The 16,355-nt window shown below is 42.2% G+C and overlaps 1 protein-coding gene across 1 annotated transcript in view; it reads right to left on the reverse strand.

The window, feature by feature from the left end:
- TBC1D9 (TBC1 domain family member 9) overlaps window positions 1-16,355 on the reverse strand; it is a 60,882-nt gene that overhangs the window by 10,273 nt on the left and 34,254 nt on the right. The window contains exons 8-15 of the mRNA XM_044430762.1: window positions 13,552-13,722; window positions 11,871-12,021; window positions 10,437-10,651; window positions 8,540-8,657; window positions 7,742-8,027; window positions 6,526-6,655; window positions 3,313-3,411; window positions 3,147-3,215 (exon numbers count right to left, since the gene is read on the reverse strand). Of these exons, the coding sequence (XP_044286697.1) occupies window positions 3,147-3,215; window positions 3,313-3,411; window positions 6,526-6,655; window positions 7,742-8,027; window positions 8,540-8,657; window positions 10,437-10,651; window positions 11,871-12,021; window positions 13,552-13,722 (1,239 nt within the window). The remainder of the gene's footprint in view (window positions 1-3,146; window positions 3,216-3,312; window positions 3,412-6,525; window positions 6,656-7,741; window positions 8,028-8,539; window positions 8,658-10,436; window positions 10,652-11,870; window positions 12,022-13,551; window positions 13,723-16,355) is intronic.

The raw sequence follows: 16,355 nt of genomic DNA on the forward strand, positions 1-16,355 counted from the left end.
AGCACAGGTGGACAACTTCATTCCACTCAGATGCTGAACTATGATTTCCTTCGGTATTAGCCTTTAGTCAATGGCATAGGCTGATGGGAACTGCAATCTGCTAATATCTAGATGAATACAAATTGCCCATGCCTGCACTAAAGTCCTTGTATATCAAAGAAGTAACACAGTTCTGACACCAGAAAATTGCATTTTACATTTTCTAGTCACAGAGTTCTTCCTGCATTGAGCCCTTGTGGCTATGATAGCTTAGGTATGGCAAGATTACAAAGAGCCCTTAACTATATACTATACTCTTCTCCCGATCCTAACAGAAACTGGAGGATGATGACTGGAGACAGGAAAGCACAGGTTGCCCTATCTGCATCTATGCAAAAGCATTTAATATACAGTAGTCCCCCAGATTCGCGGGAGTTACATTCCTAGAGCACCCGCGAATTGTGAAAAACTGCTAATTTGGTGCTGGCGATGGGCACCGGCCACCAAGTTAGTTTGGGCAGGGGTTGTGGGCCAGGCTGGGCGGCAGGTGTGCGCGCGTGGTGAGGCAGGGGCAGGGGTACACGCGTGCAGAGGTCGTTTTCTCTGAGCAAGTCCAAACTGATCTCCTTGCGAGCAAGCCGCTGCACAGAAAATTCCACGAAAGACTGAGGCCACGAACGCTGAACCGCTACTTCACGGGAGTATACTGTATTTGTTTATTGCCTGACTTCACTAAACTATGTTCTCATAGCTCCCATGTTAGATTATGGCAATACACTCTTTGTTGGGCTGTCCTTGAAGACTGTTCAGAAACTGTTGCTTGTGCAAAATGCAACAGAATTAGTAACTGGAATCAGAAGGTCTGAGCATATAGCATCAATTTTGGCCCACTTGCATCGGTTAACAGTAAGCTTCTGAGCCCTTTTTAGGATGTTGGTTTTACCCTATAAAAGCCTCATGTGGCATGGCTTGCAATACCTGATGCACCATCTCTCTTGACAAAAATCTACTCAGACATTGTGATCAATATCTGAGACCTTCCTCTGAATGCCACCTCCGAGGAAGGCTTGTAAGGTGGCAGCAGGGAAGAGGTCCTTCTCAGTAGGAGGGCCTTCTCAGTGGTTCCTCTCCCCTGCCCAACAATTACAGAACTCTCTCCCCACCGAAGCCTGCCTGGCAACATAACTCTCAATGTTTCAGTGCCAGGTTAAGACTGTCCTCTACTCCCAGACATTTAGTGGCTTACAGCAGAGCATTTACATCACCTGTATTTAACAATTCTAGTATTTGATTGGAGTTTTTATTTGTTTAAATTGCTTTAAATTTTGTATGTTAAAAATTTTATATTGGGTTTTAGTATTTTGTAACTGTATTTTGTAATTATGTTGGCAGAGCCCATCCTTTCCATTCTCTGCCACTTCAGAATGCCCACAAAATGGCATCTCGAAGGACACTTTTGAACCTCGGAGCCACAGCTGGTGCAGTTCCATGCACAACAGCTGTAAGCGCAAAGAAAGGGTGTTTCTGAACCTGAGCTCCTACCTTGTGGTCATAGGATTGAGCTCTAATTGACTTAATAGAAGCTTGAATCTCTAATTCATTGTCATGGGCCTGAACTCTCTGGTTGTTATAATTATTGCTTTACAACTAGTATATAGTTATGATCATGTTGCAGAAAATAGTGGGAAAACATTATTTTACAATTAATAGTAACTGAAAAAAATGCTACATGGCAGCTGGTTTTGTTTTCCACAATCAAACACTCACTTGAGCAGCATGTTAAAATACCACATTTGCATAGTCAGCAACAAAAAGGGAAGTGAAATATTTATTTCTGCTTTACATTTTTAGTGTTTTCACTTCATGAACTTTCTAAAAGTCAAGTGTGTGAGGTTCAGTCATAGTTCTTGAGGCAACACATTCCACAGCATGGGAACAACACAGGAGAAGGCCTTTCGTGCATGCTTGACAAATGGGCCTTTGTGGACAATGAGGATCCCTGAAGATTTTAGCAAGTGGGCAAGTTGATAATAAGATAGGTGGCCCCTTAAACAGGCAGGTCCTACGATGTTTAGGACTTTAAATGTTAAATGCAAAACCTTGAATTGAGCCCAGAAACAACTAGGAGCCAGTACAGGTCTTTCAAGACACGTGTAGTATGGTCCCAATAACAAGCACTTGTGAGCAACCTAGGTGCTGCATTTTGCACAACTTATAGCTTCCAGAAGCTCTTCAAGGTTAATCCCACCAGAGCATATTGCAAAGCCAAATATTCTAAACCAAAGCATGACAACTGGCTGCCATGTCAGACCACCTCAGGGCCGCAGCTGGAGTACCAAGTGCAATAACACAAATGCACCCCATGCTACAACTGCTCCCTGAAGATCCAGAGAGCAGTTTGCAATCTACAGAACTGATCCTCCAGGGGAAGCACAGTCCATTTCAGAACAGATTGAATTCCAGTTCCCTGGACAGTCTTTCTACAGACTGATGATGCGCCTGTCAGCTTGGTCACCCTCTGGCAGTATTATCAACCTAGGCAGTATTCAAGAGGTCAATCTGCTTCCCTGATTTAAGGGGACAGAGATGTGAATCACCAGCATATTAGTGGATCCTCACACCTAAGCACTGAATGGCTTCTTTCGCTTGTATGTCATGTGATATTTACACGAATGGACATTTCATTTCACTGTTAAATGGGAAAGAACTAACCCTGTGGGACCCCACGGTTTGATGGCTATGGAATTGAACAGTAATCCCCCAACACCACCTTCTAGACATGACGTGATAAAAGGGACCAACACCAGTGCAAAAAAGGAGGGACAAGATCTGGCTCTACCAGGTACACAAGGATACCATGATTGATGGTAATCAAAGTCACGGATTTTAGGTGGTGTTCCCCACATCCAGTTCCTACATAGGTTATCAAACACCAAGGTAACCAAACTCATCTCCTGTATCATGCCTGAAAGCCCAACTGAAATGTTGCTTAGAGAATGACTATCATTCAGTTTATAATGTTAGTCTCTTGTACACTCCCCGCCGCTCTTTTTGACAAACTAAAATTCAGTGGAAATTGATGGAAGCTAAAATACGGTGGGTCACAGATAACAGACAATCTAATGACACTAAATAATTTATGAATTAGACATCTATTTCAAATTTACCTTGAAAAGAGCATACAGCTCCTCCAGCTCATCTATTGTAAAAGAGGTTTCCGTCACTATGGTTCGTACCTTTCAAAAAGTTAAAGCAGAAATGTTTAGGTTCATAAAATTAGCTGGGCTTCCAAATGCAAGAAACAGTTAATCAATATACACTCCAAAAACCTACCACATTGCGTTTGGTAGTATCTTCAAGGGTCTGGATCACCTTCAATCTTTGCTTAAATCTCATTTGTTCAATCAAATCTGCTCGTATGCTTCCAAATTTCTAAATAGAAAAATTATCATCCAGCTCAGCTGTAACATCTGCAGTATTATTATTCATGAAGCAAACCTCTATTTTAACTTTAGGTTTTACATCTTGCTCTGACAAAATAAATTTGCCCTAATCACTCAGTACTAGACGGACAGCGTGTGCAAAACATGCAAGTTTTGGGTGCAATATTAAGAATATTGGCATCATTTGAATTGGTGGAACATATTAATATTCAATAGTGCTCTTAAGAACACTGCAATGCTACACACACCATGCTAAGTGATGGGGGGTTGTCATGGATGAGCTGCAGGATGCCATGGTGTTATCTCCACATCTGGTGTGGAGATAACATGAGTTGTTTTTCACAGAGGCCACTCTGAGAACCTGTGGCCTATAGTGGGGTTCCTCAGGGTGGCTTGTTGTGATAACCAACCCTGGCAGAGTTGCTTCAGCACGGGTGGATGCAAGAGATGCCTGGCAAGAGTGACAACTCCCCCTCCCAGCTCCTGTTCACAGTCTCGGCTAGTGCTGCTGCTATCTGCCCTCCTCTTCGCTGTTGGCACTTGCCCCTTCACCAATATTAGGTAGGAGTGTCATGAGCAGAGCCAGCTGGAGTTGGGGGTCAGACTAGATGGCCCAGGAGACCCCTTCTGATGCACTCTGTTTCTATGTTTCTATCTTAATATTTTATATTTATTTATTTATTTGGAGTTTTTGTATGTCATCCCATTCGCATAAGCCTTGGGATGGCTTCCAACATAATAAATAAACAATCATATAAATAGATACATATAAAATAAAATCTGGATTCACCCTGGCTATAAAAATTTAAAACCAATAAATAATATTAACAATTATTAAAATATTGTTTAAATAAAAAGGTCTTGGCCTGGCGCCGAAAAACAAATAACGACAGTGCCAGGCGGACCGCTCTGGGGAGTGCATTCCATAAGTGGGGCGCCACCGCAGAGAAAGCCCTCCTCCGGGTACTCACCCTCCTAATATCTTTCACAGAGGGTTCCTGGAGAAGGGCCTCTGCCGCCGATCTCAAGGGGCGGGAGGGCAAATATGGAAGCAGGCGTCCTTTAGGTAACCAGGTCCCAAGCCGTTAAGGGCTTTGTAGGTGATAACCAGCACCTTGAATTGGGCCCGGACTTTGATGGGGAGTCAGTGAAGCTGGTAGAGGACTGGGGTTATGTGAGAATAATGCCCAGTCCCCATCAGCAACCTGGCTGCTCTATTTTGCACCATCTGAAGTATCCGGACTGTCTTCAAGGGTAGTCCCACGTAGAGCGCGTTACAGAAGTCCAATTGGGAAATAACCAATGCATATGTCACTGTCGCCAGGCAATCGTCCTTCAGGTAGGGACGCAGCTGATGGATCAACCGAAGCTGAAGGAAAGCGCTCCTTGCCACCGCAGTCACTTGAGCTTCCAAAGACAGCTCTGGGTTGAGGATCACTCCCAAGCTTGTACCAACAGGATCCATATTGCTTCCCGTCCCCCGCCCACCCCGGCTAAAAAAAACGGTCTTTAAAAATTGTACAAAATGTTTGAAGTGACACATTTGCAGCACTTTGGCAAGACATATGTCCTCTTTTACTCACAAATTTCTTCAATTGTTAAATAGGCAAAGCAGAAATAATCTCCACATTGCACCCATAGCAAAAGCTCTGTTCCTGTTTTGGGAGTTTATTGGAAAGGGAAGTGTTGATGTGGAGGAGGAACTGAACAGCTGGCATTAGAACATGTTATGAGAGAAGAATTTGACAAATGGCATGATTAGATGTATAGAGGGCATACTGTGTTTGGATACTGTATTAGCTGCTGTCGTAGTGATACAGCTTAAGAATGTAAATGTTGGTCCAACTCGGCATACTTGTAATGGACTGAAGGGGAGAGTGAAGCCCCTGAATCCATTTGTGCAAATATGAAAGACAAAAACAGGAGGTTTGCCAGTGTTAACATTATTCAGAAAATGGGTGGCAGCCCAGTGGCTGGGCAAGATTCCCTCTATAGGGAATGGGGTGCCAAGATGTAGTGCTTTGCAACATGTAGATTTGAAGCTATGTAGCAATGGGGAGGGGTAGAGCACTCCCTGTCATTGCAAATACAAGGACTGGAGAGGGATTCCACCACAAAGGCAGCTAGGATATGTGCAGAAGCAGACAGGAGGCCTGAAACAGAAGCCGTGCCAAATTGTCGTGCTCCTGATCATTTGTTGTGAGTAACATTGGTTGTTCAACAAACAAAGAACACATAATGTCTTATTCTCAGAACGGCTTGGTATGATCTGAAAAATGCCCTTGGAATACAATCTTGTGACCTCTGGAAGGGCACTGTAAGACATAGTGAGTCTCCCACAGCGGGTCTCCGTCTTTACCTGCAGAAAGGGAGGTCTGCAGGTCGAGAAGTTCTGCTCTTGCATGCTTCCCTCACTGCAGACACAGAGCCCCCCGACTACTCCAGTGGCAGTAACTGCAAAAAGAGTGTATTCTAGGTGTGTACCAGGTGCAGACTGGGTGGGATTTGGAACTGTTGCATCCAAATCTCTTCCATTCTCTCAACATGCCCCCGCATTGTTTGTGTTGGTGGAGACTACACCAGCCTTGGAGCTGGATTATTAAACTGTCCTCCCACAGGAACCAAGACAGGAATATTAGCAGGGACAAATGAGAAGAAAATTGAAAATGAGAAAATTACTTCTCCCTCTCCTTCTGCCCCGGCCGCTGCAAGTCCAACAGGATGATGGATATCCTGGAAAGCTCCACCACCCGAGATAGCAAGGTTGCTCAGCCAGTAAGCATCACTGAACACAGTGGATTTGCTTCCAGCCAGGAATGTATAAATGCAGGATCATACTGCATGTCTTACTAAGTTTAAGGCATACATGCATATCTAAGGGACAGGCATACCTGGGACAAGGTGGGAAGAGGAGTTTGTGCAATCAGATCTAAGTCACATTAAATACAATGGGATTTACCACCAGGTATACTGGTTCAGGATTTCTGCGTGAGATTTTTTCCTCTTCCTAGTACATAAAGCCGAACATCTCATTTGTACTGCTTTCCCCTCTCTTGATTCAACACTAGAGTTGCTGATTTTTTATTTTTTTTGGTCATTTTACCTCATAGGAAGTTCTGATGAGCCTGAAGATATCCACTTCAGGATAAGGCCCTATATCATCACTTAGTAGTGAGTGAAGATGAGGAATTGGTGGCAAAGTGCTGTCCTTATTGGTCACACTGTCCAAATACCTACAGATGGCAAGGGAAAACAACTGACACACCTTCAGGCACCACTCAACAAGTAACCTTAATCCAAGCATAAAATAAAAACTGTCCATTTTATTCCCCCGCCCCTGAATTTATTAAACACACATGCACACTCCAGGCAAGTTGAGTTTGCACTGAAAATACTTCCAAGCACTTCTGGAAAAAGCCCAAGGCACTTCATTCGAGTTATTTCGGCTATTCTTCGCAACAGCCCTGTATTGGCTACTGCTATATACTGTGGCTCAGGTGGAAAGAGAACGGCTTGCCTAAGAGCATTCACTGAAGGGAAGAAGTTAGCTAGAGGGAAAAATGTGGGCAGAGCTTGTGGATGGAATGAAGGAGTGTATGGTGCCCTCTTGGACATCTGTTACACTAAAGAAATGGAACAGTGAAAGTCTTCTGTTTGGGAACAACTGCCCAAGGTCAACAATACTGTGGTACAGAAACAACTAGGTACTGGGCAGCTTCTTATAATGGAATCAGATGATGGTGACAGAACTGGTGGGGGGGGGTGTAGATTAATTAATTAATTAATTTCTATTCCATCCAATAGCCAAAGCTCTCTGGGTGGTTCACAAAGGACATTTAAAATGACAGTAACAATACATTATATTAAAACATCATAAAAAGTGGACAAAACAAAATCTAAAGCCAAATTTTAAATAGAGAGAGAGGTATAATAATATAAAATATAATATAAAAACATCTTCAGACCTAATGAACAGTGAGCAGGTCCCAATAAACTACTTGAATCCCCTGCAGTAGAGGTTGGTCTTTACCTGGTGCTGAAAAGATAGTAAAGTTGGTGCCAGGTAGGCCACAGTGGGGAGCTTGTTCCACAGTCCCAGAGACAGCTGCTGTAGCACAACCATGGGGCCAGTGAGCAGGACGGAACAAGCCTAGCCTTCACTGAATGGCGATTATTTCATTCTATCTTATGAAAAGCCTTTGGGTGGGATAATTGCATTTTAAGGGAGAAGAGAGTCATTTGATGCTACTTGTATTAAAGCAAGCAGGATGTTCGCAATGACAAGCTAGTTTAACAAAGCAAAGAGAGGCACTGCTTACCTTCCAAGTACAGTCATAGCTTCACCATCATCTTTACAATTCAGCAACTTGTCCACATTTGCATCGAGCACAGCCAATGCCAATTGGAATATCACTTTTATGCCTTCATAAAAGAAGCAGTCCACAACCACCACAGCACTCTCAAAGGGCATGACGCTAAGGAAGAGTGTGAGGAACCAAGAAAGAGAGATCGTGGAGATGACCCCCAAGTCCTGCATGCAGTCATAAAGTTGAGGAACATAGTCTCGAGCTAACTCTTCAAACACACCTTGATCCACCAGGGCACCTGTAAGATATAATCATTAATTAAGATGTAAAATTTGAGTTAGTGCAACAGATACATGTGCTATCTACCAAAACACCAAGTGGAAACTTCTTCCAACTTGCTTACAATGAACTACAGTAGTTCTTTCATTACTTAGCCATAAGTAAGCACAATAAACCATTGAAAAGAATCTGCTTCACATAACTGAAAACTGAGTTCATTATAATCAAAATCTTCAGCCCGCTTATTTTTGTTCCTAGTAGCCTTTGGTTAATCAGACTGCATCTTTTTTGATTTCTGCAGTCCATGTTACAAATAAATACAGAAAGCCTATGTTTGGCTATGATGTGAAACAGGAAATAAAACTGAGTTTTATTTTATTTTTTCAAAAATTCAAATGTCCAACCATTCAATAGTCACCCGGCATCAGTGAATCAAATAAGGCCACTGGCAGGTCTGCTAACTTTCTGTCAATTTAAAAATAGGTGTAAAGTTATAAATTATCAGGCTCTTTAAAGACTCCTTCAACATACCAACAACTCTTGTGTTGTAGTAATCCGGCAGCATGCGCTCACACAAAGCCACAAGCAGCCAAAATGCTTCTTCTTCCTTTGCATACAAAAGCAGTACTGATGTAACAATGTTCATGGCCTAGAAAAGGTTTAAAAAAGGACATATACTTCATTTTAATCATTCAAGATAACAAGATATATTCAAGCAACAGCCCTAGTTTTTGCCCTAGTTTTAGAGAGCAGCAGTGGCACTAGGCTGCAAAGTGTTTTCCTCTCTAAGAGGTACAATCATGCAGCTGTTTGGCCATCTTTAATAAGTTATCACAGCCCCCAACACTTTCTTCCCAGGAAATGTGGTGAGGCATTAGTCATGCTGTTTAAAGACTGAATGATGCAGCCAAAGAGGATGAAAAAACCTATTGTGTTACTGTGTTAGCGGTTTTAAATCCTTCACCTTTTACAGAATATTTCCTCTAATAGGGAACTCTGGTGGCAAACTCTGATGCCCACACAGTCAAAACAAGTCACTGAGAAAGAAGAGGCATTTATCAGCATGTTTGAGCGAATACAAGAATTGCAAAAGGATAAAAAAATTACAAATCTAAGGGTACACTTCCCAGTGGAAGAGGAATTCTTTTCATAAGTCACCGAATGTTACATGGAAAAGAAAACAGGTAAGGTGAGGTACAGCAGAAAGTTATAGAAGTTGAACAGAATGGCTGGCTTGGACCTGAACCAGTCCTGTTCTCTGGGGAGGGAGGACACACAGCAACATTTTGTTGCAGGTTCCATTTGTTAAAACCTTAAGTTTTCATAAGGTTTTTGGTTTTTCAGCCTACTTTACTGGATCAAAGTTAAGGGAGAAATAATTGTATACTCATTCCAATTTATTTTGCTCCCATCGCTGAAGGTGCTCCCATCTATTTGGAACCAAAAAGTGTGCATTTTTCAACTGCACAACCAAAATAGATTTGGTTTTTGATCCTAGAGATTAAAGGGTGAAAATGTGCATTTTCTAAAAATGTGCACTTTTCAAACATGGCCACAAGTTTGGAAACTCACAGTTGTCCTTTCATTTGGGTTCCTGTTTGGGATCATGAACAGAGAAAATTAAAAAAATGAACTCCAAAGAAATTCTTTATGTCTTTTATTCTTTTATGTTCAGGATTGCTGGCATGGATGTTCATGTACGTATGTGTGAGTGTGCACATCCTCCAGCCATCATTGCATGTGGTTTTCAGGACTGGAAAGCTCTTGCCCCTGACAGAGCACCAAGAACAGGATTAGTCTTATTTTTTCCCCCTGGCTTCTGTACCAAGCTTCAAGCTACCCCATACTTTGAAGGTGTCTGTAAAGTTCATTTTCACTATGTACTTTAGCACTTATTGATGTAAGCCATCCTGGGACATCTTATAACGGACCAAGTACAAATATTGTTAATGAATGAATGAATGAAGTGTTCAGTTTTCTTCAGGGTATCTTGAAAACTTGCAAAACAGTGTACTCATCAGGCTGGCCCAAACAGCCCAAGCAAGCACCATCTATTTTTTAGTGGCTCCAAGGAAGCAGTGCAGAGGAATGAGGGCACACCATAACTGGCTTCAGTCTCCTCTACAACACTGCAAGGGATCCAGGTGCCTCTTAAACCCGACAGCAAAGCTTCTTGGGAGTGCAAAATGTCTCAGGGTAGTCCTAACACATGTGTAAGCATGGCTGCCACATTGAAGCCCATCCAATTGTGCAAGTATTGCCAATATGAGTGGATTTCTTAGCAAGAGACACTAATGCTTAACTAGCTGGTTGCACACTGAAAGCAGAGTTTTAAAAAATCTGGCCTAGGTACAAATAATTCAGTTCAATGATAAATGCAGGAGTGAGTGAAAAAATCTGGGCTCTAAATGAAGGGAGCATCAGTTACCTGACAGTATCCTATGTTTGGATTTCTAAATGCATAAGCAGTTAGTACTCTCCTCAGAGCAGCGATACCCATCTCATTCTGGAATGCAGGATGCTCTGGGAGGGAGCGGTGTAAATCCCTCTCAATCTCTTCTGTTGCAAGGTTATATTTTCCCATGGATTTCTCCACCAAGTCTTCATAATAGCCACCATGGGTGGCCATTTCATTAATAGCTCCTAAGAATGCAAGACAACAAATTGTCACAGGAGAACATAGGTTACGTACATAGACCAGGAATCAAAAGAGCTGTGGAGCTAGTTCCACGTGCCTAACAAGCTTGGGGCTTCTCTTTTCATAAACAGCAGGCCTGAAACCACTCAGCAAATTGCACTGGAATTTGGAGGATTCTCCAGAACAGTTTGTAAAAGAGCTGCGTTGGATCAGACCAAGAGTCCACCTTGTCCAGTTTTCTGTTCACACAGTGGCCAACCAGTTGTCTGTGGGAAGCCCACAAGTAGGATACAAGGTAACAGCAACCTCAAGTCCACATTCTTCCGCAACCAGTGTAACTTATACTGCCTCTGATGTTGGAGACAGCAGACAGCCATCAAGACTAGTAGCCACTGATAGCCTTATCTTCCATCCATTGGTTGAATCCTCTTTCCAATACATCCATAGTGGCTATTACTATATTTTATGATAGCAAATTCCATAGTTTAACTACACTACATTCATACCATGCACACCTCTATCACATTCCCCTTACTTGCCTTTTTTCTAGGCTAAGCAATCCCAGATGTTGTAACCTTTCCTTCTAGGGAGAATATTATGGTATACAGGGGACATCATGTTGCTGTTCGAGTAATTTTTAAAAATCCTTCTAGGCCTACCCAAGCCCTTTTATTAGGGTGTGCCTAATGTGGCTTCTGCAATCCCAGCTATTAATTATGAGAAGCAAGTCATGTCCTTACAAGAACTTCTGCCTTCAAGTTAACAGTCACTAGAGCTTTGGTTTACCATAATCCATTGATTCGCCTGCCTCTTCTTCTAAGGTCAAGTTTGTTGGGTTCAACTAAATACCCCCAAACTCCCACACATTCAAGTTACCAATTGGTAAAGGAAAACATACCTCACTAATTAAGGCTGTGATTCTGAGCGTGCTACTTAATTCCACTGAATTTAAAGACAGTGTTTCAAGAGCACCCATGCTTGGGACATCATCCTATATTCCTTTGCCTGAGGGCAAGTCCTACTGAACCCAATGGGAGTTATTTTGGAGTAGACACACAAAAGAATTGTGCTTTTGGAGACTGCAAGCTGCAGTTCTATTTATCTGATGTATCTTTCATCATTTGGATCTCCTGTTTTATATATAATGTATTCCACAAGCAGACCACCTGAGAAAATAAATATCTGACTCAAAATCATAAAACTATGTTATCGACTGATACCCACCTGACAGGAGCAGCCAGAGTTCCCCTCTCATGCTTTCAGGAATACCTTTTAGAACAAGTTCTCTTGTCTTCTCTGTACGATACATACAGATGCCTTGGCCATATTCAGCAAAATGAATCCTCCAAGCTTGCTCTTTCAAAAATTCTTTTGCCTTAAAAATATAGGAGGACATAGTATAAAATACAGAGAATCCTCCCTCCCTCCCTCCCAAACACTGACTTGGTTTGGACATGGCAGAATTCCATGAGTAAGTCACAGCACCCATGAACACCACTTTGCATAAACAGCCCCTCCTTGGGGGGTACTGTGTCATACAAACCTGGCAAGTATGGGTTATTTTATGGTTAAACAACCCTTGCATAATCCTTAAACTAATTGTGGATTATGTAATGGGTTACATATTCAAAACTCCCAATAATGCATCCAGACTTCACAAAAAATGAAGCCATCCCCCAAAGTCACTGTATTCTTTACTTCTATTTTTGGGGAGATAGGGTTCTACCAACTCTTTTTGTTTTCTTAGTATGCTCATTCCAACATCACATTTATTTGGTGCGCTCATGTTCTAATATTGCTTGACACAGAAACACACACACACAAACACGAATATATGTATACACATGCATTCATATCTGAGAAATTCCTGCAATTCGATGGTAGTTAGAAATCTCACGATGGGATTAGCTCTGAAAAAGTTAAACACTATAAAAGCTATGACTATGACTACAACAACAACCTTTTCCACATATATTCATTTAGTTAATCTATTCCTTAGTTGCCTTTTGAGACCACAATCTTCCCAAGGCATTATGCAGCCACAATTGCTTCAAGGGGATTACATGGCCCTCTAGAAGCTGTGCAGGGACTACAGGGCTGTTCACTTAAGGTGCAATCCTGTGCAGACAGAAAGAAGTCCTACAGTGCCCAGCACGCCCAGACACAGGATTTTTTTCCTGTCAAAAAATGCATCATATGCATAGGGTCGCACCTTTAATCTGTGGCTTGGCCGCCTTTCCAAGGCATTATGTGTCCACAGTGACTTTCAAGGCATTGCACTGTGTCAAGGCTACATCAATCATTGCTCCATTTTGCCAGTGTGGTGTAGTGGTTAGAAGCATGGGACTGGGACTCAGATGATCTGGGTTCTAGGCCCCTCTCAGCCATGGAGCCAACTGGGTGACTTTGGGCCAGTCACCGACTCTCAGCCCAACCTACCTCACAGGGCTGGGGGAGGGTATTGATGTAAGCTGCCTCGAGTCCTTTGTAGGAAAACGGCAGGATATAAATAGAAAAATAAATAAATAAATAACTAAATATTTTTGGGCAACAGATTCCCTAAGGAAAGTAGCTGAATCTAAGTAAGTCAGAAGAGAACAAGGGATGACTTGATGTGCCTTTCAAGTCTTTAGCTGTTATGAATATAATTTTTCATATTTAAAAACATAAAACTTGTTATTATTTCACAGCACTACCTTTTCATATGAACTATGCAGAGACTTCACTAAGAATCTTTTATTAGACCAAGAAATCCTTTCCCTACACTAAATGTGCATCCAGACAACAAGAAGGTAAAATCAAGGAACTGATCAGAACAGAACTATAATTCATTTCTTTTAAACATTAATGTAGCCAGGACTTTGCTAGCCAGCGAGATGGGGGGAGGGGAGAGGATATGACCTACTAATTTCGGATTGAATTCCTCAGGTGAACGTCGCCGATACATGGTCATTAGTGCCTGTGTTACAGTTGGGATGCTATTGCCATTCAAGTTAAACTGTCGTTCTCCATCTGCTTCAGAACCAAGGCTCCTTTGGGGGCTTGATGAAAGGATACTACTTGCCCTTGAATAGAGCTGATGGGAAGGAGGGGAAAAATTATATCATTTGCGAACTCTTCAGGTGCAGGCAGGAAGCGCATGGATAAAACTGCTTGAGCTGTGCTGGCATGATGGTGCCGACCGGGTTGTTAACTGCAGATTGCCACAAGGGGCTTCTGAGCTTTTAATAGCTATGTGGCAGGAAGCACTTTGGCCTGTGCAGCGGCTCTTGTCACAATGCCCACCCTTCTCAGCCAGCCTCAGTGCTGAGCTCGAGTAATTCAAGCTACTGAGGATGGGAGAAGGAAAGGGCAGACAGACTGCAGCACTGCGGCAGAAAAATCACTTTTGCCAAACACATTGTGCCACAAAGTCTTAGAGACACAAGCCTGAACACACCCTGCTCTCAATCAGGTGCCTGCAGCCTTTTAATTCAAAATAGAGGCCTGCACAATGATTGCTTACAATGGTAGAATTCCTGTAAAAGAATCATTAAGGAAAGCATAAATTGCACTAGACTGCAGCAAATATAAGCATCAAGGAGCACAGCATGGTTAGAGAGGCTCGGGCTGTGCCCTAAGTTAGTATTGGTTGCAGCCCTGTGTGAATATTTTACCTTCTCACAAAAGAATTTCTAAACCTTTTCTGTGGTGTCCTAAATCACAAGACTTCATCATGTTAAGAGAACAGAACAGAAGTTGAATTTCTTCAATGAACAACTTAAAGCTTTTTGAAATTACCAGACTGGCATGATTGTTAAAATTTTTGCCCAGGAGTAATCCCATCAGCTAACTCTAGAAAAGCAATACAATCACACTAACCCAGCAGGGTGATCTGGTCCACTATGCAGCAACAACAACGTGGCAACAGGATTCTCCCCTCCCCCATTGTACTTTTTATTAATAAGGAAAATTATTCTGATGAAAATTTCAAGAAACATAATTTATCAAAGTGAAAGGCAAAGCACTTTTCCTATCCGAGATGCTCAGAAAGTAACGCTGCACCGGTGGCTTCTTACAGTTCTCTGGTGATTGTGTCCAACATTTCTGGTAGCAACTAAATTGTTCAGCCACCATGCACTTTTGTGTCACAGTCCTAGGTTACTGTGGATTTCTTGCCAAACAAACAAAAAATGAAAAATGGGGATGGTCTTACAAGTAAATAGTTTGACAAATTATCAGGGAGAAGCAGAAGGAAGAATCTTTGTGGGACAAATGAACAGTCTTATTACTTGATAGTTGAGTTATTTATTTTTCATGACATTTTAAAAACATGGAAATAAAAGGAGCTAAAGAAAGAGATTCTCCAGCCCAGCCTGGTGCTCTCCAGATGTTTTAGTCAGCTGCTTCTATTAGGCCCAGTTGGTATGGGCAATGAGTATCTTGAACACTATTGTCCAAAACGTCTGCAAGGTTGACATAAATGGAACTGAGTTTTCCTTAGATTAAAAAGAGACCATATGGCATGCTACTTCTGAGCCTGGCAGAACATGGGAGAATGATAGGCCCAGGTCAAGGCTTGCTGAAAGACAAAACTGAATTGGTTTTAACCAAATGAAAGCACTCTGATCCATAGCAGACTTGTATACCTTGTCACCTACAAAGCCAAATGCTGCCCTACAATGTGTTGTGGGTTGCCTGCTGCTTTCAGTGCCCCGGGTGGTTGTGTTTATTTCAGTTCCAGAGAGAGGTTTGCCAAGCACCTAGTGTGCTGCCACACATGACTGTTGGACTGCATTTAGCCTGATGTGTCACAAGCTGTGCAAACTCATAGGAATAGCTGAAAAAAGCCCCATGGCCATTTTGAGCCAGACAAGCCAAAGGTCAGCTTACTGACCTTTTCAAGACTGTGAAAGGATTTTACTTTCAGCCTGCTGATAAATCAGACATGCGTAAACATAAGCACATATAAAGGCAAATACTACAGTTCGTGAAATCATCTGACGCAGAGGGGTGAGCTTTTGAATTGTGGCTCATTGCCACAATTTTTAACCAGTTACTGTTTTGGATCCAGATTTAGGTGGCTGTAGCTGGGTAGATGGACATAGACTTCCATGCCCCTCCAGCCTCAAAAGTGTGACACAGAAAACATTCTGAAGAATGGGGCAGGCTATGTTCCAGGGAAATGGGGGAGGGAATCCCCCAAAGCTGGGCAAAATGCCTTCTACTAGCTAAAATCCAAGTCGTAAACTTTTTGGTCTCAGTAATTTCTCTGTGCTAATTAGAATACATTTGTAATACAGACAAAATGGTTCATTATTGTAATTTTATATGTCCCCTGTCATGGTATTTTTGCTGAGTTTTCCTGCTTTGCAATTCATCAGCAAGTTGGCAAACTCTCAACAGTCAATAGCTGGCATATTGCTGACGCCAGCATCAGACAATTTCCAGACAAGATGACATCTTCTGAATCTAGATATATTTCTACATTTAACCTTAAAGCAGATGGTTTCTTTAAAAAGAAGTAATTTTCATTTTGGACTGATGGTTCTGAAATCTTAGGTCGCAGTTGCTGGTGAAAGATTCCTTGATCCTCACTTTGCAAGACTGCATATATGCCTGGACTGGCAATGACAGACTTGGTTTAGAACATGGGTTGGTGTTTGTAGATACATGGCTGAACATCGGGCTTGCATCCTCCTTTTTCCCCACCCCAGCAGCCCTTCCCTC

Source organism: Varanus komodoensis, unplaced genomic scaffold (assembly GCF_004798865.1).
Source record: "Varanus komodoensis strain SLA01 unplaced genomic scaffold, ASM479886v1 scaffold21, whole genome shotgun sequence".
NCBI lineage: Eukaryota > Metazoa > Chordata > Lepidosauria > Squamata > Varanidae > Varanus > Varanus komodoensis.